Consider the following 21,973-nt stretch of genomic DNA (forward strand, 5'->3'; position numbering starts at 1 on the left):
GTTGATGCCCATGCCGATAAGGCTTCTTTCAATAAGGCTAGGAGGCGGGCTAGACCAAGGAGCGAAGAGTCAGAAGCAGGGGGGGCACAATCAGATGATGACAATGCAGTAGACGATGATGATCCAGAAACCAACGATGGACGTGATTGCCCCCTGGATGAGATCCCACTGGAACGTGAAGATCCAGAAGATGAAGTTCCGGAATCACCGCCAGAGGATTCTTATCACAGCTCTCCAGAGCCCAGCCACGGAAATGATGAAGTCGAAGATAGAGACATTATGCATGATGTGGATAATACATGTGACATGTTTTACAGCTCACTGCTTATCGCCCCAGATGCCCTGGTACGCATTAATGCAACAGTTATTTCTTTTTTTCTTCTCACGCACCATTTTTTGTGACTTTATTTCTTCCACGCACCCCCAGAACCCCTCACAATTGAGGACTCACTTCGTTGATGATAGTCCAAAATCAAATGTAATACTCTGACAGCTTTTTTTGCAATCTGTCTACCACACATTTTGCAATTCCTATACATAATGAGTTGCAATTTGTGTTTTCAAAATCAAAATTAGGAATCCAGTGATGGAATACAAGTGCCAGATGGATATGGTCTCAGCGATACACGCATCCACAAAGATGGCAACGACGAGAAGAGGGACCATGCTGTAAGTATTATGCTTTTTTATATTTTTTGCAAAATCAGGATTTTTTTCAATTCATGACTTATAGTGTTTGCAATTTATCTATACGTGTACAGGAGAAAAGAGATGACACTGAAGAGGAGGCACTCTAGAACAAGGGTGCAGACTCAAGTGCCCCCCAGCATAAACCCAACCCCCAGAGTTCAGTACTTGGGGCCACATCTGAAGTAACACAACTTGGGCCCCTTTTTCACATTTGTAGCAATTCACAACGGACATGTTTGCATTTTTGTGACTTACAGTGTTGCAATCTGTGTGTCTACAGGAGAAAACAAATGAGAATGAGGAGGAGTCATCCCATAACAAGACGGCAGATGAGCGCGCCCCCAGGACGCATCCAAAGCCCAGAGATCTGCAAGTGGCGGCACTTCAGACGTAAGTTACTTTTGCGCCCCCATCACACACTATTCTTTTTTTTTGTTGTCTGCAACTTAAAAGTTTCATTTTTGTAATTTTTGATGCAGCTAATCCTTCCTTTTTTTTCTTCAATATATGGCATTCAGTCTGCAGGAAACATTCACACTGGTCCAATAGCATACAGCAGAAGAAGCGTGCGCTCCACTAGCGAAGCTCAAAATAAGGAAGGTGATGATGCAGGAAAAAATATCGCTGAGGCTGAGGCTGAAAAGAACAAGATGGAGGAAACTAGGAAGCTGAAACAGCAAAGAGCAAAAGAGGCTATAAAGAACAAGAGGGCGATGGCCCAGCTAGCAAAAGACAACCAAGCTTTACGCGATGAACACGAGAAAAAATTGATCTTGTTGCGCCAGCACGCTGATGAAGAAATTCAAAGGTTGAAGAGCAGTGTAGTTGATGTAGAGGCAGGCCTCAGTGCTACAGGTGCTCTAGGGTTCCCAGAGGATCCAATTGACGAAATTAACTCCCAGACCCCACCTGTTCGGCTGTCTCAAGAGGAAATGGAACAAAGTTCACATGATTTCAACCAGTTCTAGAGGATGATCTATAAGCACATTGGCCAGAGGTTGAAGAAGAGGCCAAAGAAGTACATATCGCCCTTCAAACTGTCACGGTGTCGCCCGAATGTTCCATTGACTAAGGCACTTGCATTGCGGAACAAGATTGTTGCTGATCCAGCGTTGAAAGAGTAAGCATAAACACAAATCAACTGGCATTTTTTTTCTTTTTTTTTTTGCCTGCAAGCAGCAGTACAATTATGCACATACAGTTGCTAATACATTTTTTTTGCTTTTGTGTTTTTCAGGAAAGTTTTTATTGACTTCAGCATTTTTTGCTCTTTTGATGGGAATGTTCTACTGACCAGTTTTGCTGATGACAAAGATGGAGACTCTTCCGTACTTGACTTTACTGTGCATTGCCTTCGCTACGATGACATTGTCCACAAGGAAGACTCGGTGGGATACAGGGTGTTTTTGACAACCGGGTTCTTTGTAAGTCCCCCACCCAGCCCCCTGATTATACAACACTTTTTCACCTGCTGTTTTAACCTTTTTTTTATCTCACTGGTCTTTTTTTCTCTCTCTGCCCATTGTGATTCAAATTATATATCCTAGTGTCAGGCAATGTCCGTTCAGAGCATCTACATGGACGATGGAGTAACCGAGACCGACGATTTCAAGACATTGTGGCAGTGCCTAGAATCAGAAATTGAGCATTATGAGGACATATTGAAGGCAAAGCTGGTTAGTTTACTTTTGCATTTGTTTAACTATCCACTTGCAACTGCTGTAAGTTTACTTTGCAATTGGTTAACTATTACTTGCAACTGCCGTCAGTTTACTTGCAATTGGCCAACTATTCACTTGCAACTGCTGCCAGCTTACTTTGCAATTGGTCAACTATTTTTTTTACATTCACATCAGCCCCCCACATTGCAAGTGATTTGTGAGCCACCACTTTTTTGCTGTTGCTTTTTTCACTATGCTTTTGCAACTGTTCTGTAAGTTAATTGCAATTGGGGGCTTAGTCTCTTTTTTTCATACAGGTATTCATGCCTGCATGCTCAGGTTAACACTACTTTGTGTACTGCATCAATCTCATACACAATTATATTGATATTCTGGACTCAATTGCCTACGTTTGGGGCAACACCTCTCCTAAAACTCGCCACTGTCCGATCTACAACAAGATACCAATCATAAGTGCTGCATTCCAGAGGGTCACCAATAACAAATTCCCTTGTTTTGAGCGTTGGAGCAGGCCGATGATCGATCTGCCCAAGCAAGCTGGCCCCTGTGATTGCATGTTCTTCCTTTGGAAATACATGGAATATTGGGACGGCGAGCGCCTCAACATTGACATCAATCCGGTGATCCCTTTCTTTCTGTCTTTTTTTTCGGCCTCTAGCCATGTGTGTGTTTCTCATTTCCTTATTTGTATTTTTTTTTGTTTGCAGTTCAAGGGGATGATATACAGGGTTGAGCTGATGCACTACAGCATTTTCCACCCCCTGAACCAAGCCGACCTGCCCGATGAACTGGATGTCTACAGGCTTGGCGGGAGGAAGATTGACTGGAGCGGATCCCATTGATGACTCCTCTCTTTTCTTTTGTCTTTCTCTAGAATTGTGTTGTGTGCCATGACGTAGTATCAGCTGTACAAAAAACCTCTCGTTGTAGATACTCTCTATCCTTTTTTTCTTTTTTCACGCAACTGGACCTGAGTATCTGTTTGTTATGTAGTAGCAACTGTGCGCACCCCTCACTGTGCAACTGTTACACAGCAGTGTCGCAAATCGTGATATGTAAATATATCTAACAAGATATTCATCCATTTTCCAGTTTATGCTCATATTATTCATCTTTTCTTCGCAATATCTGTGATCTGGTCGTCATCACTGATTTTTTGGCAACCGGCATCCATACATATTTTGCCATCACCCCGAACTGCAATCAGTGTACACACATGCTTCGCAATTCTATGAGTAGCTATAAGTGCACTTTAGATGTAATCAAAGTAGCTATAATGTTTGCGCCCATTTTTATATTGGTTTGTCGTCAATGTTGCAACCGATATACATACATGGTTGCAATCCGGTGTACACATTGTTTGCAATTTGGTTAAAACATGTTTTAAGGCACCATTTTTTATTTGATCACAGTTGCTCATCTCATACTGCACATAACAATACTGCACACCACAAACTATCTAGCAGTACGTGACAGTTGTAATTAAGAAACATAACAACGTTTTTATTGATCATAGTTGCAACATGTTTTTTTTATAGTCCAAGATAACACGCACAGGGACAGAATAAATCACTACTTTTGTGTTTTTTGCCCAACGCAATCACGTTACTCTTGGTATTTTACACGCTTAGCTCTCCGCCGACGGCCACTGTTTTCGGCGCCTACTTGTCCCACACGTCCATCAGTTGCAGCGCTGCGAGCCCACATCACGGGCAGCTCATCTTCACTCAGTTCATCCTGACTCAGATCACTTTCATCATGTAGATCCTTTACGATCTTTGGCCGGCCTCTTTTCCTTGGGGGCCCATCATTCTTTTGGGTACTTTTCCTAGCTGCACGCATCTCTGCTGATTTGCTTGGATCAGGGTTCATCGGGCATGTTGTGCTGTAATGTGTACCTCGTACTCCACATATGCTGCATTGTCTATCACCATAGTTCACCTTTGTCAGCGAGGTGCCATTAAGCGTAGTCTGAACATCATTTTTCTTATGTTTCCCAGGCCCCGGTCCCTTTGTGCGTGACATTGGCGGCTCAATTAGCAACATCCCAGCATGCATCGGAGTTGAAGATGGTGGTGAATTAGTGCCAGCACTACCAGATTGCTCAACCGATCCACTAGCTGGTGGGGCAGGACCTGATGATTCATCGTCTGCACTTCTCGGGAACAATTCAATGCCTGGAGTAATCTTGTCCAGCTGCCTGTTTGCTTCCTCAAAGGCATGGTCTGATTTACTTCCAGCTCTTCCAAGCCTCATCAACTTAGGCAGCAGCTTCGACATCCTGCACTGCTCTTTGCTTGCTTGCGCACAGATTCACACACCGTCGTGTCTATCCCATGTAACTTCTTCTCTTGCATCACGAGTATATCTCTTCAATATGTATCTCTCCGGGATTCTCCTCACTTGAAGGTGTGTGAAAGCTCTGATGATGTGCATGCAGAACAGACCTGCAATTGACAGTGAAATCAATCAGTTTTTTTGCAACTGTAGTATACCAGAGTTTGTAATTGCGGACTACTAGGGTTGCAATTGTGGACTACTAAGGGTTGCATTTGTAGACTACTAAGGGTTGCAATTGTAGACTACCCATTGTTGTGGGGTTTCTAGGGGTACCCACAGCCGGGTGGCGGAGCGCACCCGCCTATTCCCCGTGAGGGAGTACTCGGGGAAGTACTAGGCGATGGGGCTGAATCTACGCTGGGACTAGGACTCAAGAACACACGATTTAGAGTGGTTCGGGCCGCCGGAGCGTAATACCCTACGTCCACTGGGAGATGTATTGTTCTTGGTGGTGTGTATGAACCTATCCTCTGCTGGCCTTGGCCTTTGCCCGGCCTGAGGTCTTCTAGCGGCGCCCCCTCCTTTTATAGATCAAAGGGGGAGCGGATACATAGGACGTTGGTGCCCCGACAGGTGGGCCCAACGTGACTGTGGCTACAGTGGTAGCGAATCTTTCCTCCGATATGCGTACTGCTACTCCTCTGACTCAGGGGGGTCTTTTCTTGTCCCGTCAGCTAGGCGCCCGTTGGAGTAGCGTAGCTTGCGGCGTGGCCTGCTGAGGCTATTATGTAGCGTCATAATGGGCGAAGCTGAGCCGTCGTATCTATCTGGCAGACGCAGTATGGGCGGCGCCAGCGGCTCCACTGCCTTGGTAATACGCGATCAATAGTATCCCCTGGTCAATGAAACGCCTCAGCTTCTGCTATATCAATGCAGACGTTCACCTACCGCAATAAATGCAATGGTGGGTGAACGTTGGTATGGAAACTCAAACGGCCATGTCTTGCAGACACGTGGCGGCCCCGGACCACCTCGACGCGGGGCGTCGATCTCTTCCCTTAGTGAGGGGTCCGGTTATTATGCAGGGGGTCCGGGACCCCATGAGGGTCCGGGACCTCGGCTGCTCGCGCATCAGTTCCTGCCTCCTCCGGGACACGTGGTGTCTCCGGACCTTTCCCAACTGTGGAACGGTCCGGGCCGCTGCTGGGAGAACAGGACTCCGGACCGCAGGGGTCCGGCTGTTTGGATGTAGTTAAGGATAACTACAAGATCCTTGCCTAGACACAGCAAGAGGGGTACCCCAGTCCTGGGGTACCGACAGTGGCCCCCGGGCCCACCTCGGGAGAGGTACGAACCCGCGGGTGGGGCCACCACCGTAATGTGTTCCTACGCAACTTGATTGCGTTGGTGTGCTCTTGGAGAGTGCGGGCATCCCGGACCCCTGAGGCCGGTATGCCCGCTGCCAGGTTTAGGTACTAGAGCGCTCTCCATGGGGCGACGAAGGTGTAGGCTTAGGGTACGGAACCAAGCTAAGCGGCTACACAGACTTCGAATCGCTCAGGGAGCAAGCACCACTTCCCGAACCCGGCTTTTGTCGACCGTGGCGAGCGGTCTCCGCCGGAGCGGGCCACCGGAGTGGACTTGGAGCGACCGTGGCTGACAATCCGATGAAGCATGTTACCGGACCTCATAGTAAGGTGCAAAGAAACCAAGCCTTATACTAGAAGAGAGCCCGGGACCTCTAAAGACAGCAGTCCTGGATACTAGAGTACTTGTAACAGGGTAGTGAAGTACGTAAACTTAGGGTACATTACCAGGCTAAGTGTAACATCCCGAAAATTACCTAAATAAATCGTGCGCTAAAATTTTGCTTCGTCGTTAAGCTCGAGATCCCTCCTTGAAACCCTAACCCCAGTTCTGCCAGATCTCCCGATTCCCCAAGGACCCGACACCCGTATCCAGCACCCTATTTCTCCTCGACCCGTGCGTCGCGTTCTCGCGCGCCCGGACGCCAAGCGTGGCCGACAGGCTCCGCGATCGGCGCCGTGATCCCGGCGCGGATCCCTCTCTCCCTCTCTCCTTTTTCCCTTTTCTTTCCCCCTCCTTTTTCCTTTTCTTTTCTTTTTTTTTCCATTTTCTTTTCTCCTTTCTTTCCTTTTCTTTTCCCTCTCCTTCCCTCTCCTCTCTTTCTTTCCTTCTCCTCTGCCGCGCGCCTGGCCCGCGCCCTCCCCTCGCCCCCTGCTCACCCGGCCGCGCTCTCCACCCGGGCACGCCGCCCTTGGGCCCAGCTCCGGTCGCGCAGCACGCCCGGCCCGGCCGGTCCTCCTCCCCGCGCGGCCCCTGGCCGTGCCCCACCTGCCGCCCGCGCCACCACCGCACACGCGCGCGCCCGCCTGAGCTGAGCCGCGCCAAGGCGACACGGTGCCGTGTCGAGCCGAGCGCACAGCGCCGGCGACTGCGGCACAGCGCCGCCTGCGCGCGGTCACCGCTTGCCCAAGGCACCGCCACGCAGTCCGCCCATCGACGACCCCCGCACAGGGCCATCGGCGACCCGCCGTCGCGTCCCATCCCGCTCGCCGGCCCCGCTCCCACCGCCACCGACTTGGCCGCCTATAAAAGACCCCGCAGAGCCCTCCCCGAGCTCCACCGCCACCGCCGCACGGTTTTTCCCGAGCCCCAGCGTCCCACGCCTCCTCTCTTCAGCCTGCAACGCCGCCGCTTGCCTTGCCACCGCCGGCCACCGCGGAGCCCCCTCCCCACTGCCCCTCGACCCGAATCGAGGTAGGTTTGGGCACCTCTGAGGCCCAATGGTGCTCCTCCCCCTCCTCTTGACCGCTGCCGCCCCTCTGGATTACCGATCCAGGGCCGCCACCACCCGCCGCCGCCGGCCGCCGTGGCCGAGCCACCCCAGGCCGCCACGGGCTGAGCCGCGGCCGGGAATCAACCCCGCACGCCTCCCTGGCCCTTTTCCCCTACTCCGGGCTGCCGCCGTGCCCCCAGGCCGCGGGCCCGTGAGCTCCGACGAGCGCCGGCCTCCCTCCCCTGTCTCCCAGCGCGGGGGAGGAAGAGGACTGGCATTTTTGCCAAGAACCCCCTCCACTTTCCTCTATTCATTAAAGAAACCCCACCCCTTTAGGCCCTTTTTCATTTAAAACCCCTTCTTTTATTATATTCCCAAAATAAACCCCACTATATAAACATAATTACAAATAAAACCCTGACTCTTTTAGATTAACCCAAGAAACTTTTAAAATTTAAACAAAGCCCCTGCTTACTTAATCCTAATTACAACTAGGTCCCTAGACCCCTGTTTAGGGCCTAAACGCTTCCCTGACCTATCCTTTTATGTGCCTAACGACCCCGGCTTAACCTAAAATTTTACCCCGCCTCTCCTAACTCAGCTTTGGCCATACCATTCAGAAACCATCCAAAAATAATACTCTATGCTCTATATTCCATGTGTTCCCGTTTCGAGCTCGACGACAAATCTTTGTTTTGATTGTGTGTTTGTTTGTGTGCGCTGTAGACCACGGAGTGACCGAAGGAGAGCCCGTTGTCGAGCAGTTCTGTGAGCAGGAGAACGAGGACCCGTTCCGCGACCCCGAGCCCGAAGGACAGGACTTCCCCGAGGGCTTTGAAGACGGCAAGTTCAATCCCATCCTTTGATGCATGTTTCTGTCCTAGTTTTTATAAACACCACCCAATGGCCTGTTTTATAAATTGCATATGTTTTGCTTGCATGAAAACACGGTTGGATAGCCACCCCTTGACTTGTGATGACCATTCCTTGACCACCTAGATTAATGTCTGATTTTGCTTGGACGTTAATCGATATTAGAACGCTCAGGACATTACTCATAATATGATTTATTTGATAAAGAAAATGTGTGCGTGTGGGAAGGGATAAAATGTGGATTTCAAAAGATGAGTATGAACGAGATGGACGGCATTTCTGTGTGATTTGCCGATTGGTGTGCTTGTGCCTGTGTGGCAGAGCAAGGAGGGAGATAACCATCTTGTCGTGTCTAAGGACCGAGTTGGTGTGTCATCTCACCTAACTCCATTATCGTGCAAACCACTCGACCGTTGAATGGGCAACGGCGTAGCATAAATCCCACTAGTTGGTGTGGTAGCCATCAGGAGAGCTGAGAGCAACGGATGACTAAGGAAAAGGGATAAGCCCCGAGTGACTTATGCCCGGTTATACCTAAGTGAACGGTCAATGACCCCTTGGTGCGTCCCGTGATGGCTAGTCATTCTTAGCTATGGTGGGTAATGGCTATGTTGGGACCTACACCGACACGACGGTGTTCGAGTTGTGGTATCCTACTTGTGGGTAAAGTTGCACACCTCTGCAGAGTTAAGAATCTATTCGAATAGTCCGTGCCCACGGTATTGGGCGAGTTACGGTGTGGTCACATAACTAGTGTTTCTCTGGGATGGGCTGGTGTGAGTTGTTTTGAAATTGGTCCCGGCAGTTGTGCCGTGTGCTACGTCGGACGGGGAGTCCGGTAGCAGTTTTAAAACCTGAACTCTGTGTTAATGCCAAAAACTGATTTCTAAATGGTTTTCTATAAAGTAAACCCCTGCATAAAGTATCGCTTTTCGGCAAATTAAACCGTAACCTTATCCTTGATTTACCTATGCATATTATTCTGTTATAACCCCCTCCGTGGGTGTGGTTGGACTTGCTGAGTACGTTTGTACTCACCCCACTCTTACTTTTTACAGAAGAAGACCCGGACTTCGTACCAGACGACGCCGAGTAGGGTTATCGTTCTACACCCAACCTTACCTGTGGAACCGGCCCTGTTGAGATGCCTCCGCTGTCGCAGTACTCTGAGCCCGTAGTAGACCCTATGTGGTTCGCGGTCTGGTGTTATGTCGTAGCCTGGTTAATTATTATTATCATCTGTATCGAGTGTCCGCCAAGGTTTGTAAGGTTTTGAACCATCTGATGTAATAAATGTGGCATCAGCCTCCTGGGACTGGTGCTTTGTATCACATTTAAGTCTTCTCTTATGAGGGGACGCTTCACTAAGCCACGCGGAGCTTCTCTACCCCAGGATACAAATACCACTTCTCCAGAGCAGGTCCTTAGGGGTCCGGACTGCCTTCCAGCTAGAAGGGGTGTCTTCACCTGACCACAAGCTAGCAACTTAACTTGGATTGTTAGCAATAAGGGAAACTCCGGTCAAGAGGAAAGAATAGTTAAACCAAGGCGAATAAATGTAATCAGGGTGGAGCCTAGGTAAAACTGAGAAAGAAAATCTCCTTTATTATTGTGGTTGTCACGGTATACATCGGAGGTCGGGATTACGAGGTCGGACCTCCACCGCTCCGGACCGCTTTTGCCTGTTTGTGTGATAGGGCCAGAGGTCGGGTTTACAAGGTCGGACCTTGACCGCTCTGGACACACACGTAGACGCCACGCTATTACAAAGGAGGAAAATTCTCATTCCTTTCTTAGGAGTAACCTACGGCTGCATGCTATACAGCGCGTGAAGGCGCCCTGGATGTGCCTGAACCGCATCATCCAGCATCACCTCGGGAGCTCGGGGGACCCCTCCTTGCCTAAGAGCTGTCACATGCTTACATGGCATGAGACAAATTCTTTGGCTTTGAATGGAAGAGGCCCCCTCCCCCTGCCGTCGCCGTTGCCGATGGAAACCAGAGCCCTTGCGCAGCAGATGGACCGGTGCGACGCGTGGAGAAGCGCGGTCGTTCGCCGGCTTGTCCTTGGTGCTAGCGCCAGGGGCCCCCGCGCGAGGAGGCGGGGTCCTGTCTGCAGCAGCACCGAGCAACGCTGAGGTGGATCTCCGGTGCTGGAGACGGCAGGACGACACGGTCCACTTCCTCCGGGATGGCCGTCGGCTCCAGGCTCCATGTTGAGAGGAAGCCTTGAGCCGACACCATGCCACCGCAGTGGATGTGTGGCCGTTGCTTGAGAGAAAACCTTGAGTCGACGTAGGGGCAGCAGCGCCCAGCGGCGCCTCCGCTGTGCGCCGCTACGCCGGCTCCGAGGTGTCGCAGTGGCGACGCACAGCAGGCATCGCTGTCGTGCGCCGCCGCACCGAGGGCGTTGCTGCGCTGGTGCCAAGACAAGTGGAGAGAGTGTGGCCCTGCCTTCCTTCATCTTCAGGTTCGTCGTTGCAGAGGAAGAACACAGCCCAGAGGCCTGAAGATCCAACTTGCGCCTGACTTCCCCACGGACGGCGCCAAAATGTTGTGGGGTTTCTAGGGGTACCCACAGCCGGGTGGCGGAGCGCACCTGCCTATTCCCCGTGAGGGAGTACTCGGGGAAGTACTAGGCGATGGGGCTGAATCTACGCTGGGACTAGGACTCAAGAACACACGATTTAGAGTGGTTCGGGCCGCCGGAGCGTAATACCCTACGTCCACTGGGAGATGTATTGTTCTTGGTGGTGTGTATGAACCTATCCTCTGCTGGCCTTGGCCTTTGCCCGGCCTGAGGTCTTCTAGCGGCGCCCCCTCCTTTTATAGATCAAAGGGGGAGCGGATACATAGGACGTTGGTGCCCCGACAGGTGGGCCCAACGTGACTGTGGCTACAGTGGTAGCGAATCTTTCCTCCGATATGCGTACTGCTGCTCCTCTGACTCAGGGGGGTCTTTTCTTGTCCCGTCAGCTAGGCGCCCGTTGGAGTAGCGTAGCTTGCGGCGTGGCCTGCTGAGGCTATTATGTAGCGTCATAATGGGCGAAGCTGAGCCGTCGTATCTATCTGGCAGACGCAGTATGGGCGGCGCCAGCGGCTCCACTGCCTTGGTAATACGCGATCAATAGTATCCCCTGGTCAATGAAACGCCTCAGCTTCTGCTATATCAATGCAGACGTTCACCTACCGCAATAAATGCAATGGTGGGTGAACGTTGGTATGGAAACTCAAACGGCCATGTCTTGCAGACACGTGGCGGCCCCGGACCACCTCGACGCGGGGCGTCGATCTCTTCCCTTAGTGAGGGGTCCGGTTATTATGCAGGGGGTCCGGGACCCCATGAGGGTCCGGGACCTCGGCTGCTCGCGCACGAGTTCATGCCTCCTCCGGGACACGTGGTGTCTCCGGACCTTTCCCAACTGTGGAACGGTCCGGGCCGCTGCTGGGAGAACAGGACTCCGGACCGCAGGGGTCCGGCTGTTTGGATGTAGTTAAGGATAACTACAAGATCCTTGCCTAGACACAGCAAGAGGGGGTACCCCAGTCCTGGGGTACCGACACCCATAGTTTGCAATTGTGGACTACTGGAGGGTGCAATGGTGGACTACTAGGGTTGCAATTTTGTGGACTACCAGAGTTTTTGCATTTTTTTTATTTGATCTACCAGAGTTTATGCATTTTTTATCCATCAATCAGAGTTGTATTATTGAGCAATATCAATAGCAGCAGCACCACCACTATACCTGTATGTTCCCATTGTTTGCACTCGCAGCTATATTCACCAGCATCTTTATCCGCAACCACCCTGAATGCATGTTGGGCCCAGCAGAAGCTGCCCTCACCATTTTCATGCTTCACCAACCATCCATTTTTCACCCTTGGATCTGGATCGGGTTCAATCACAAACGTTGTGCTGTTATTATACTGCTTCTTGTACTCTTGGTATACGGCCCTCGTGTACACCCTGCTCAACTGTTCATCAAACTTTGCTTTGCATGCTCGCACCACTTCAGCCTGCACCACCCATGTTTTTGTTTTGCAGTCAGTATATGGACAGAGCACCAACTGTGAAGTAGTAATATTTTCAATTATCATATTTTTAAGCTAATCTTAGTTTTTTTTTTTGCACTCACCTGGGCGTAGTGTGTCTCCCCAGCGTCCATGTGGTCTGCGTGCTGAAGTGAGTCTAGCATCCTTTTTAGCAAACATGTGCAGGCTTGTACTTTCATTAACATAGCCATCTTTGAGCACCCTATTCTGGCTTTCCGATCTCTGTGTTGATGTCATTCTGCCACAATACATCCCCTTGAAGTAAGCTGAAATCCACCTCTCCCTTTTTTCCCACAGAGCTTTTATTGCAGGGTGTTCAGCAATGCCACAGTCATCAACTAGCCTATTCCATTCGACTTCGAATTGCGTTGGCCCAAGTGGATAATTTATCAAAGATTCCAATTTTTTTTCAGTTTCATATCCTTGTGTTGGGTGTAGAGCTGGTCCAGCTCAAACTCCCACGGCCTTAGGATGTGCCAGCGACAGTTTCTATGATGTGTCTTGTCAAACACCACTTTTATCGCTTGCCTCATAGCTATATCTTCATTTGGCAGTACACAGTAAACCAGGGGGGAGACAGTGTCAGACACATGCAGTTTGCAATCCAGAAGGAACTAATATTGCAACCAGATAGAATGAAGTTTGCAATCATTGTGTTGGATAAGAAATATGGCACACCTGTTAGGATTATATGGGGCTGCCGACCACCCATGTAGCTCTTGAAGGTCTCAAACAACCACCTGAATGATCCAGTTGACTCATCACCAATCAGCGCTTGCCCGAATGTCACATTCTTCAAGTTATTGTTGGCCCCAACAAACATGGCTAGTGGCATGCGCCTGCTGTTTGTTTTGTGAGTTGTGTCAAATGTAATGACATCTCCAAAGTCTCTGTACTCAGCCCTTTGGCTTGCATGACTCCAGAATATGTTCCTCATCACCCCAGTTTTTGGATCTGTGCTCGTTGTTCTCCTTACACTCCCTAAAAAATTGGAGAAGCTTGTTAAGATCATCGTCTCTTTCTTCTCTAACCTTCTCCGCCTTCCTGCAAGTATTTTTTTTAAAAAAAGCCTCAGTAATGTAAAAAAAAATCCAGCACGGGAATGTTTGCAATTCAGATATGGTGGGAAAAAATCCAGTAGCACCTACATATTTTTTATGTTCTTCTCTGTAAAACCCCACATATGCCTATCATCATACAGATCCGCCATCACATTTAATGCTGCTTGATGCGGAACACCATTTCTTGTCATTATATTGAATATGTCACACATGCCTTCTTCCATGTTCTTGTGCGCATGCATGTATCTGGTCATCCTAGGGGACGGTTCCAGTTTGTGGTTGTGGGCTTGCTGTACATGATCAAAGTATCATAGCCCTCGCTTCTTGTCATGCTTCACTTTGACATATGCAGGGCATCCGCATCTTTTCGATCCCTTTTCAGTTTTGTGGGGCTCCTCCCCCCTCTTGCCTTCATGCCACCCCTTCCCTGGAACACACCCAATGATTGGTCTCTTTGCTAGTCCTCACTGTACTTAGACTGAACCTAGCTAGCCTCGCATAGTCTCTATAAAACATGTAAGCATCGTCTTTTGTAGGGAACACCCGCCTCACTATTGGCACAAACACAGGGGCTATATTTGGATCCTGTGGGGGGTACAAAATTGAGTTTGCAATCCATGTCAATCTAAGTTGCAATTACCTAATATCACATTACCAGACAAAACTAAATCACATTATGCAACTCGAATCACATTTTTTTACAGACAAAAATTGAGTTCGCAATCCATAAGAACTTAAGTTGCAATTACCCAGTATCTAAACTTGCAACTCGAATCACACCTTTTTTGTCTCAACTTTGCACGGGCCAGTATAGCTTTTTTTTATTTACAGAGTGCTTACCGGGTAGACAACCTGCGCAGCGTCCGAAGTCTGCAGCGATCCTGGAGGCTGGGCGGCGGGTGGCGTCAGCATCGTCACATGATGAAGTGGATCAGCAGATTCAGCTTCAGAGTTTTGCGCAGGAGCTTGTGCAGCAGCAGGGGTTGTCGTTGGGGCCGCAACAGTGGACAACGACACCATTGACAACGGCGCATTTGCTCCCCCATCCGAGGAGCATCGAGTTCTGAACGCCGCCGTATAATCCCCAAGCGCAACAAGTGCCTGGGAATCGCGGTGGGGCACTGGGGCCGGCGATGGAGGCTGGATCAGCGACGGCGGCACCATGTCCCTAGGTGGATCCTCACCCTCTCCGGCACAACCAGATAAGGGGCGCCCTAGTTGGAGGTGGCGGTGGCCGCAGCGGCAGCTGCGGCGGCGGCGGCGGTCCCCCCTACCTGGGCGATTCGGATGTTCCTCGATCTATTCAAAAAACTCACCCCCCTCATTTATTTTGTTCGGACGCCCCTTTTTCGAAGTCATCGCTCAAGGTTGCAATTGGATAGTTGTAATCAGAGCAACTGGTAACACAAAATGTTGCAATTTGTCAATCAATCGCGGTGGGCCACGCCAGGCGGACCCATATGCTGGGGAGCAGGGTGGGGGCTCGGGTTAGGCCCACGTGTGGGCGGGTGGGCCCTGTCGGGCCGGGGCGCGCGCGGAGGCGCGCAGGCTGGGAGGCGCGGGGGGTGGCGCAGGCCGGGAGGGGGTCTGTGCATTTGCTGTAGCAAATGCAACAATATGTATTTTAGTCTCGCCGTGTGTGTATATATATATATATATAATAAAGCAAGGAAGTCGTATGCTGGCACGAATCAATAGCGTACATATGGCTTGATATCCCATGGTTCTCATTCATCGTGATTGCGGATGATTGATGTGATGGGCATGCCCTCGCTCGACATGCTCGCCGACAAGAAGGGGCGCGCAAGGTCATCTATGACGCCTTCGGCCGCTCGGTGGCGTCCCGCGGCGGCCACCTTGTCGTCGAGACCCGTCCCACGACGAGCGACCATGTCGTGGATCTGTGTAACCCCGCACGAAGCGAGGTTGACGTTCCCGTGCCTTCTCAGCGCCGCCAGCCCTGGGCCCTAGTGTGAACACCATGGCCTAGTGTGAACACCATGGTTGTCGTCGCCGGCTTATCTACAGATGACCTCAGCAGCGGCCTGCTACTGCTAGGATGATCGACCCTGAACGGCAGGCTTTTACGGGCGGCGCAGGCAGTATATATGTGTGTTACAGTCTTATATATGATAGGAGATAAACCGAGTGGCATTCTTGAGACCCCTTGGGAAAAGAGATGATGCCACGCAACACAATTGGGTACAAGTGAAAAGTAGAATGCATTGATGCCTCTCTTTAGAGGGATTTGAAGCCGGAAGTTTTTCCCAATATTATCTAAAAAATACACTCTTGTGTAGATAGTTTATCGGAGCCTGAGTCGTATTTGATCGCAATGTCCGAGAATACAAAATTGATCAATCTATATCTCTTTCTCTACTGTTTCTAAAGTAATCCATGATTCCTTAATCCGTCAATGGAAATTCTAATAGAAACTCAAATCAATCGAAATTTTGATCGGAACCCGAACAAATCAATCTGAATCTCAATCGGACGCTCAATATGCCGTCATGACACAGTTTGTACAATGAAAGAGGAAAAAAATTGCGAACTCATGTAAGTCTGGTTAAATTTATATTAACCATATCAACGCGTGGTCAACTGGACAACGCGGATCTGATGTAAACAAAATCTGTGTTAAACACTAATGTTTATTTGACAATAAACAAACGATGGTGTGTCCATCACAAGGTACTACTACATTCCTGCCAATCATACTAGCATCCAGTTAGGAGCGAAGTCGGATGCCCAAACCCTTGACCTGAACACCGAGCACGGTGTCGCGTCCGAGGGCTCTGCTCTGCCGCCGCCCGTCGCCACCTTGCACCACATCCATGTAGGTTCGGCGCCGGAGTCATCGCCTTCCGCGAACAACTTCACAACGACCTCGAGTTCCACCATGCCCGCCGCGCGCCGCTCTGCCGCCATGCGGGACCGGACCGGCATGGGCAGCCCGACGCCGTCCGCCCACGCCACGACCGGCACGTCCCGGCTGCCCCCGGCGCCGGCGCAGAAGGTCCGCGTCCGGCCCCACGCGAGGGTGAACCCGGCGTAACGCACCGCCGCCTCGCCGTGCCGGTAGCATGCGGCGGCCCTGCCGCGCTTGTTTCTGGCGTGCAGGGTTATGTTGAAGACGGTGGCGAGGGGCGCCGCCGGGGCCGCCGTGTCCAGGCCCTGGATGCCGGTGAGCCGCGCGGAGAACTTGGGAGGCAGGTTCACCCAGAGGTAGAATACTAGCGGCGACAGAGCCACAGCGAGCAGCGCGTATAGTATCGTCCGTATTTCACTCGGGGCGATCTTCATGGTGAAAGTAAGTTCTTGATGGCGGCGACCTCTGTGCCACAGATGATGTACGTCGACGTGAACCTAGCTACGTTCTCGATCCTTGGTAACCGACGACCTCTCCAGAACAGAGTACATAGACGACCTCTCCGGAACAGAGTACATAGATCTGTGTGTGCACAAGTTTAATTAGGCTGTGTTCACTTCCAAAATTTCTCTCTCCAAACTTCACTATTCACCTATCACATCAAATCTTTTACCTCATGCATGGAGCATTAAATGTAGATAAATAAAAAAACTAATTGCATAGTTTTGATGTACACGACGAGACGAATCTTTTGAGCCTAATTAGGTCATGGTAGGACAACAATTACCACAAACAAACGAAAAGTGTTACAATGTGCCACAGTGTCCGATGTGATCTTTTTTACCACTATTTTACGAATCTAAACACAAACACAGCCTTAGTATATTTCTCTGATTCGGCCCCGTACTTGGATTAGTATATTCTTTCCGTATGGGACTCCCATGGCAGACATCGTACAGATTACACACCGTGTTGTTTCTAGTCGGTGCGTTAGAGTTTCTCCGGCAGATCCCTAACTTCCAATAACGTGTCATTGACAGAGTCCTAATGTCATGATGCCTTTTAAGTTTGCATTGGGTACCTGTCACCTGAAATTCGATTTTGTTAAGCATGCACCTATGATGACAAAAAAAAACTACCGCCAAAGTTAATTCTCTACATATTAACATCTTTACCTCTAAGTTGGCATGCTACCATGATTTACATACAACCTACTACAATCAAGTGTATTAGCTAATCGAGCAAACCCTTTTTCTGAAAAGTGCTCAGAACATTTGCGCTGTCAACTACTATACTTTTTATTTCCAATCAAAATGGTACGTATAAAAATAACAGTTAAATTTTCAAAAATATAGAACGACTGATTGTGGTATGACATATTTTAGGATCCACCGGGTATAAGAATCATACTTTCTTGATAAACTTCAAGAGTCATCGGAGAGGAAAGGCGGTACAAACCTTGCAAAGTACATTATTTGGTTTACGCTGTTTTCTTTCTGGAGTATACAACGTACATTGGGTCAGTTCGTCCTGGATTTGGAGATATATCAACTGCCTGCAGGAACATAAAAAAGAGAATATTTGTTTCATGGGATTGTTTTGAACTCATTAATATATATGTAGGTATGTTATTTCGATTCCATCGTATCCCATGTCTAGAAGTCCATTAATTAATTAAATTATCGAAAGCTAGGGATGTGTTCATGCAAAGGAGATAAATAAATAAAAGTGTCATTTCTGGAAGCTGCTAATTCTTCGTTACAATTTTAGGGAAGAATATATATTCACCAGAGGACAACTGCACAACAAATTACATACCTTAGGAGGTTCAAAGCCTCCAGCATAATGGAAGTAAGCACCCACTATCCAAGCATGATCAGCATCACCAGTTGATGTCCATATAGATATAGCTTTTGTCCAAAAGCACCGATTTGAAAAGCTATATCCAAAGTTAGAACTAGAATTTAGCGTCATGACCACTCAAATATAGTATACTACGATTATTCAGAAGTAGTTCTCATAAATGTCATGTGTCATTCTGGACAGCATGTTACCTCATTATGGCAAGGCCGGCTGGCTTGAGTATTCGCCGCATCTCCTTGGAAACATCTATGGGTTTTGTCAAGTAGTCTACACTAACCTACTAGCAAAGAAGTGCTACTATCAGATAGAGTAAACAATCTTAGGCCTTCAATTCACAATATTAATACTTCGCACTGCAACATATATATAATTGCTTCTTTTAACAAGACTATGATAAAAAGGACACAGTACCACATTGGTGATGACATCGAAAGTGTTATCTTCGAAAGGAAGCTTTGAGTTCACATTGAGGTCTTGCACAACATACTCGGTCAATACCTATTGTCGATTGTAATTAAACAACAACAAAAAAAACTATGTCAAAATAGCAAAGCAACAAAAGGAATAACCACTTGTTGACTCATATTACTACAAAAGGTGCATGCCGCATATCTACAATCATTTAACCTGGTCCCAATGTAATGATTCCGACTAAACTCCAATATTGCTGCATATAAGATACGTTTTTTATGGCGTGTAAAATAAAACCATCGATTCTACAACTCATATTTAATTTAAACATGTGTAAGCCAAAACTATCATCAAAGAAAAAGTAATTGTGCTTTCAAACTGTACTTTATAGAGCTATATTTTTCACATGTAGAGACTGATCTATCAACAGATCTTTGCAAGGACGGAGCTAGCGGACGGGCAAGCAGGGCTCAAGCCCTTCCTACCAATGCCAGGGATGTACAGCCCCACCTAAGCTCCCACCTTCTTTTTTTTTATGCATAATTACATATATTAGGGGTCATACTAGAGTTAAATCGTTGTAGACTTTTGTTCGGCCCGAACTAATTTTTTTCCTGGCTTCGTCGCTTGCTCTTTGCTCTCCTTTCGGGGAGCAACTAGGGACTAACTTGCAGAACTAGTGCGCTACCACCTCTTCTCGAGCAACACAAATAAATTGGGAGACTGGGAAACTTAAGTGAATAAATCGAGTGTGTCACATTGAACTAGTGTGCTAAAAAAGGGAAACTTAAGTGAATAAAATCGAGTGTGGCATATTGAACTATAATATAGGAAACTATGCATATGAAGCACTACAAACATCAAATTTACCAAATGTACCAATTTAGTTAAAGCATAGTACCGAGTTCCTTTTCAGTTCATCTTCATTCATACCCATCCCCACAATCTTCTCCTGTCTGTAACCGGGAGGATAATGGCTCACCTTCATAATGTGGACAATGTAAGAGATTTCATAGTGTAAGAGATTGGATTTGGTGACTTACAATTTTTTTAAAAGAAAAAGAAAGAAAGAAATCCTACCCAGCTGCTGCACATGTCCAGAATGGACACCCCAGGAGTATTACTTGGAGGAAGAACTTCAGAGTAGTACTCTGTGAGAGCTCGGATTGCTTCGTCATCAATGTGAGTGACAAAACGGGGAACAGAGTAGAACAGAGTATCTGATGATCTGCCCAGGTAATCAAAATGTATCATTCAATTCAATAATAAATAAATGTATTTTTCAGGTTATTATGCTAAAAGGATGCAGTGCTAAATTATCCAACAGGTTATAGTGTCAGATATAGTGACTGCTAAAATAGCAACAACAAGGCCTGCTGCCAGCGGGCTAACCAAATCCAGGAAAACTCCGCGCATGAACTGACAGAATGCTCTAAAGGGCTGAAGCTTACTCGTCGAAGCGGCTGAAGTCCTCAGGCTTGAAAGGGAACTCATCGGGCCACTCCACATTATTCAGAATCTACAATAGATTCCCACTAATCAGGTTCGAAAGCCAAAATTAGCATAGCACTATATTATAGCAATATTTTCGAAAAGGAATAGGAGGAAAACGAAACAGAGCAAGGAACGCCAGCGCCTAAGAACCTGCTCGACTGGGGAAACCCCTTGCCTCGGCCGCGCTCCGGCAACGAAAGAGCGGGACGAGGTGCCGCCGGAGGCCATGCGGGCGACCTGATCGATGACGGTGGCCCCAAGGCCGAGGAAGACGCGCCGCGGCCGCGCGGCCTGCGGTGACACGGGGGCGCGGCGAGCGCAGGGGGCGGCGGCGCGGGCGCTGAGCCTTCTAGGCTGCGGCCTTCTCAGGGCGAGGAGAAGACGGGGCCGTGGCGCGAGGGTGGCCATGGATGGACTCCTGTCGAGACGAACGGCGGCCGTGGCGCGGTGGGTAGGTGCGCCAGCGTTGCGCGACGCGAGGCCGTCGAGAGCGTCATGTCCGAGCGCGGTGCGCCCCTGGCCACGGGGCGTCGTGGCGGCACGCGCGGCGCAGGAGCGCACGCAGGCACATCTATTCTCGGATGATTTGCCGGATTGGGGTCGGGTTGGTCGTTCCTTGTCCATCGCTCGCTGTCATGCGGGTCCACGGTTTCAGTGAGGGCACGAGAAAGCGTCCTCCGCTGGTAGTACTTCCGTCAGGTCCGTAAGATGAATTTCGAATACCAAAACGTCTGCCAATGTTCTTCCTGCTTCTCCTAATCTTCTGCGTAAACTCCGTTTAGCTTAGATGGTGTCACTATTTTTAAAGGATGATTAAATTATATATTCAGAAATTTGGCTGGGGCTGTGGAGTCTGCTAGTCACCTTACCGCCGGTAAACCGGCGGTTACCGCCAAAATTTACCGATACCGCTACTAGGCGGCAACACTTACCAGTAGCGGTAACCGGTGTTTTCCGATTCAAAATTTAAAAATACAAAAGTAAAAAAACGGTTATCGCTACAGTAAAAACGGTAAAATCTACAGTGTAAACGGTAAGGCGAACCCTGGTGCTACCTAGCACAAACTTGCATAACCATCAACATTCGGATTGCAGTCTCTTTTTTTTTTGCGAAGTATTCGGATTGCAGTCAGTTCGGACAGTATAATCATGAATCATCCAGGTCTGGACACATCCAACGAAAGAGTAAGCTATCCTCCTTAAGTGAAAATAATTATCTTGTTTGATCTACTCCCTCCAGCTAAAAATTCTAAATAAGAATGTACTTAATTAATCATATTATTTTTTAGCACTGCTTAACTAATCATATTATTACTTAATTAATCATAATATCTGAAGTTTCATATTGAAAATATAGCATTTAAAATAAATATAATCGAACATTATAAAAGTATTTTTCAGTATAAATCTTGCAAAGTACCTCTTATATAGTTAATCTGCATAAATCTTTTGCACACAGAGGGGAAAAAAATACTTGCATCCTTTACACATGCGTCATCTTCTTTTAGGAAATTTAAATTTGAAATTAGACCCTTAAACTTGTTAAATGTGTCACATGCCCAACATGCCCAAAATACCCCTATGGTTTTGATTTTTCAGTGAGAATCTCTGTGCTGGCCCGTAACATGAGCAGATGATGTGTCTTTGCAGCGTATTTTGGGCACATTTGACCTAGATGATACATTTAAAGAACCCCAATTGGCAACTTCAATAATTATTAGACTTTGTTTTTGGGAATTCAATAATTATTAGACTTGGGTAACGCTCCATGACAAGTTTAAGTAGTACCACTTGTGCACATTCATTTTTTTTATTTTTAACCCTTTTTTTATTAATATTTTTAAAATAATTTCTCTTAAAATTTATTTGCATCATGTAACCATTTTGATCACGCCGGC

The 21,973-nt window shown here is 48.3% G+C and overlaps 2 protein-coding genes and 2 long non-coding RNA genes across 4 annotated transcripts; 3 read left to right on the top strand and 1 right to left on the bottom strand.

Annotated features, from left to right (window-relative positions):
* The first annotated feature begins 949 nt into the window (after nucleotides 1-949).
* Nucleotides 950-1,302, top strand: LOC120707818. Its single transcript, XR_005689107.1, has 2 exons — nucleotides 950-1,080; nucleotides 1,209-1,302. It is a non-coding gene; the product is annotated as an uncharacterized LOC120707818 (long non-coding RNA).
* A 185-nt stretch (nucleotides 1,303-1,487) lies between these two features.
* Nucleotides 1,488-2,627, top strand: LOC120710158. Its single transcript, XM_039995819.1, has 3 exons — nucleotides 1,488-1,810; nucleotides 1,928-2,114; nucleotides 2,238-2,627. Exons 1-3 carry the CDS (start codon nucleotides 1,662-1,664, stop codon nucleotides 2,625-2,627), a joined length of 726 nt encoding a protein of 241 aa, XP_039851753.1. The 5' UTR covers nucleotides 1,488-1,661.
* Nucleotides 2,628-2,650: 23 nt separating this feature from the next.
* On the top strand, nucleotides 2,651-3,479 carry LOC120707819. The gene is made up of 2 exons (XR_005689108.1): nucleotides 2,651-2,992; nucleotides 3,080-3,479. It is a non-coding gene; the product is annotated as an uncharacterized LOC120707819 (long non-coding RNA).
* A 13,525-nt stretch (nucleotides 3,480-17,004) lies between these two features.
* On the bottom strand, nucleotides 17,005-20,637 carry LOC120707820. The gene is made up of 9 exons (XM_039992834.1): nucleotides 20,226-20,637; nucleotides 20,033-20,100; nucleotides 19,662-19,809; nucleotides 19,483-19,563; nucleotides 18,582-18,668; nucleotides 18,362-18,447; nucleotides 18,126-18,246; nucleotides 17,766-17,862; nucleotides 17,005-17,395 (listed from the first exon to the last, which is right to left on the bottom strand). Exons 1-8 carry the CDS (start codon nucleotides 20,481-20,483, stop codon nucleotides 17,788-17,790), a joined length of 924 nt encoding a protein of 307 aa, XP_039848768.1. The 5' UTR covers nucleotides 20,484-20,637; the 3' UTR covers nucleotides 17,005-17,395; nucleotides 17,766-17,787.
* Nucleotides 20,638-21,973: the final 1,336 nt, after the last annotated feature.

Source organism: Panicum virgatum, chromosome 5K (genome assembly GCF_016808335.1).
Source record: "Panicum virgatum strain AP13 chromosome 5K, P.virgatum_v5, whole genome shotgun sequence".
NCBI lineage: Eukaryota > Viridiplantae > Streptophyta > Magnoliopsida > Poales > Poaceae > Panicum > Panicum virgatum.

Excerpts from the sequence above, each read along its gene's own strand:
- LOC120707820 (XM_039992834.1), bottom strand. The coding sequence starts at position 20,483 with ATGGCCACCCTCGCGCCACGGCCCCGTCTTCTCCTCGCCCTGAGAAGG. Across the intron at positions 18,247-18,361 it reads GCCGGCCTTGCCATAATGAG|CTTTTCAAATCGGTGCTTTT; the intron begins GTAACATGCTGT and ends CTTTGGATATAG. Across the intron at positions 17,863-18,125 it reads GAGGCTTTGAACCTCCTAAG|GCAGTTGATATATCTCCAAA; the intron begins GTATGTAATTTG and ends ATGTTCCTGCAG.
- LOC120710158 (XM_039995819.1), top strand. The coding sequence starts at position 1,662 with ATGATCTATAAGCACATTGGCCAGAGGTTGAAGAAGAGGCCAAAGAAG. Across the intron at positions 1,811-1,927 it reads GCTGATCCAGCGTTGAAAGA|GAAAGTTTTTATTGACTTCA; the intron begins GTAAGCATAAAC and ends TGTGTTTTTCAG. Across the intron at positions 2,115-2,237 it reads TTTTGACAACCGGGTTCTTT|TGTCAGGCAATGTCCGTTCA; the intron begins GTAAGTCCCCCA and ends TATATATCCTAG.